Source organism: Phalaenopsis equestris, unplaced genomic scaffold (assembly GCF_001263595.1).
Source record: "Phalaenopsis equestris unplaced genomic scaffold, ASM126359v1 Scaffold205135, whole genome shotgun sequence".
Lineage (NCBI taxonomy): Eukaryota > Viridiplantae > Streptophyta > Magnoliopsida > Asparagales > Orchidaceae > Phalaenopsis > Phalaenopsis equestris.
In genome coordinates, this window is record NW_018224649.1 from 10,986 (window position 1) to 13,085 (window position 2,100).

General features: G+C 35.4%; 1 protein-coding gene across 1 annotated transcript in view; it reads left to right on the forward strand.

The window, feature by feature from the left end:
* The window catches only part of LOC110036323 (MLO-like protein 2), a 6,635-nt gene extending 5,818 nt beyond the window's left edge, over positions 1-817 (forward strand). Inside the window, exon 14 of the mRNA XM_020740739.1 lies at positions 134-817. Coding sequence (XP_020596398.1) covers positions 134-658 — 525 coding nt within the window. The 3' untranslated portion in view covers positions 659-817. The remainder of the gene's footprint in view (positions 1-133) is intronic.
* The last annotated feature ends 1,283 nt before the right edge of the window (positions 818-2,100 follow it).

Sequence of the window (2,100 nt, forward strand, 5' to 3'; positions counted from 1 at the left end):
GGCTAAATATATATATATATATATATATATATATATATTGATCTAAGCTACAAACATGATTAAATATTCCACAGCAAGAACTAATCCGCTTTTTTATTTTTTATTGACATATGTAAATATTTGAAAATAAAAGATGGGATCGACAATGAGAGAAACGATCTTCACAGACAGAGTAGTGACGGGCCTCAAGAACTGGCACGTAATGGCAAAAAGAAACCTCTCCTTTATGGAATCCAACACCGGAAACAGTACTCCCACAACTCCCTCTCGTTCCCACTCCATCTCCGCCAATTCGCATCAACCGTTAATGTCCAGTCCGAGAGCTGCTCAAACCTCCCTGTGGACTCACCCTCCATCCCCATCATTTATCACCAGCACTATAACTCCTGCAGCTCCAACTTATCCAGTGCCGACTACTCAAAATAAACCATCAAGATCAGGTGCGAGCACATCTTCCGGTTCCCGGGCATGGAATGGAGGGACGACAGCATTCGAGTTTCCAACGAGGAGGCGAGAGCTAGAGGAGATACAGAAAGTGACGGAGGAGATGATGGTGACAAGTGGGCGTCGTGGTGGATTTGAGGGAGGAGAGATGTCTTTCAGGATGTGGTGGAAGCAAGAGATGATTTCTCCTATTGGAGCAAGGAGAACATCCTGATGATTTTGGTTTGTCGGAAGTAAAGACTTTGCATGTGCTCGCACGAGATTATATACATAATAATACTTGTTCATGTTAATTGACAAGTTATTTCGCAAGTGCACATTTTGTTTGGCGACCACAGCAAGCGCTAATTAATGTCAAGTTCTTTTGTAGACTTTGGAGGCTAATTATGGAAATTTTTTTTTTGATGATTTGATTCGATTAAAGATGATTTATTAAGCCCAATTCAAGCTAATAAAACTAATTTGATAAATTCTGATCATGCTAATATGAGTGTGCAATTTGACAACTACTACATTGTACCGAAGAATGAATTGTTCAGATAGCCTTTTAGCTTCATTGGCCATAAATTTTTTACGTTCAAAATTGGTGTCGATCTCTTACATGGACAATGAAACTCTCTCTTTCTTATTGTCATCTTCAAGGATAAAAAAGGGAGAGAATTTTTCTTAGCTTTTCTTCTTTATTTTCATATTGATAAACTCACTTTCAAATTTTATGTTTTACATCTTGATATTCTCAACAAAGGTTTGGTGAGATTGCTTTAATATGTTATAATAATTCTTAGTTTTTGGGTTTCATATTTTATGGTGATTTGAACTTTCTAAAAATCATTTTTGATCTTCTTTCACTCGTATTTCAAGTGGCTGGGACTTTGCCAATCTTTTTTATTTCAAAGTTTCATTTTTTAGATTGAAAACTTATTTTTCTTATTGATTGATTTGTCATCACAAGCAAGTGTGGGTTTTAATAGATTAAATTCTTATTCCAAAAATATTTTTCAATGCAATTAAAATAACAAAATCAAACTGAAATTGTGAGTGCTCTTATTTACCTTTATCATTGCTTCATTTGGGTTGTGAGAAAATTAATTTTTAATATGAGTGGTAAGTCTTCCTACTGTACTTATAGTTACTTGTTATTGTATTTAACCTTTTCGGTCTAGAAAGGTACACTGCTTTGGAATCATACTTCGCAAATATAGAAAAGTGCACTAATACAGGGTTGTGCTTGTCTAGCGTAGAAAAGTATGAAAGATTCGTTATAATCTCGATTTTGATATTAAGAATTCTTATTCTTAGGTGGTTAGGCATAGTTGTAGATCAATTTTGAGGTTTGACTGAACCATGTAAAAATCTCATATCTCTCATTATGTGATTGTGATTTGGCAATTATCTTTAAAATTTCTTAAAGTATTCAAATAAATTTATGTAATTGAATTTTCAACAAAATTTAATATTTTATTTTTTAAAATTTGAAATAACTTTTTGAAACACCCAATTCACCCATTTAGGCGTCTTAGGCTCTGTTTGACACAGCTTTTTCAGAACGGTGGCGTTTTCAGAACGCCGCCAACGCGTTTGTTCCGTGTGTTCGTTCGGCGGCGTTCTGAACGCAGCGTCGCGCGGTTCCGTTTTTCTTCATTAGCCAGATCGCGG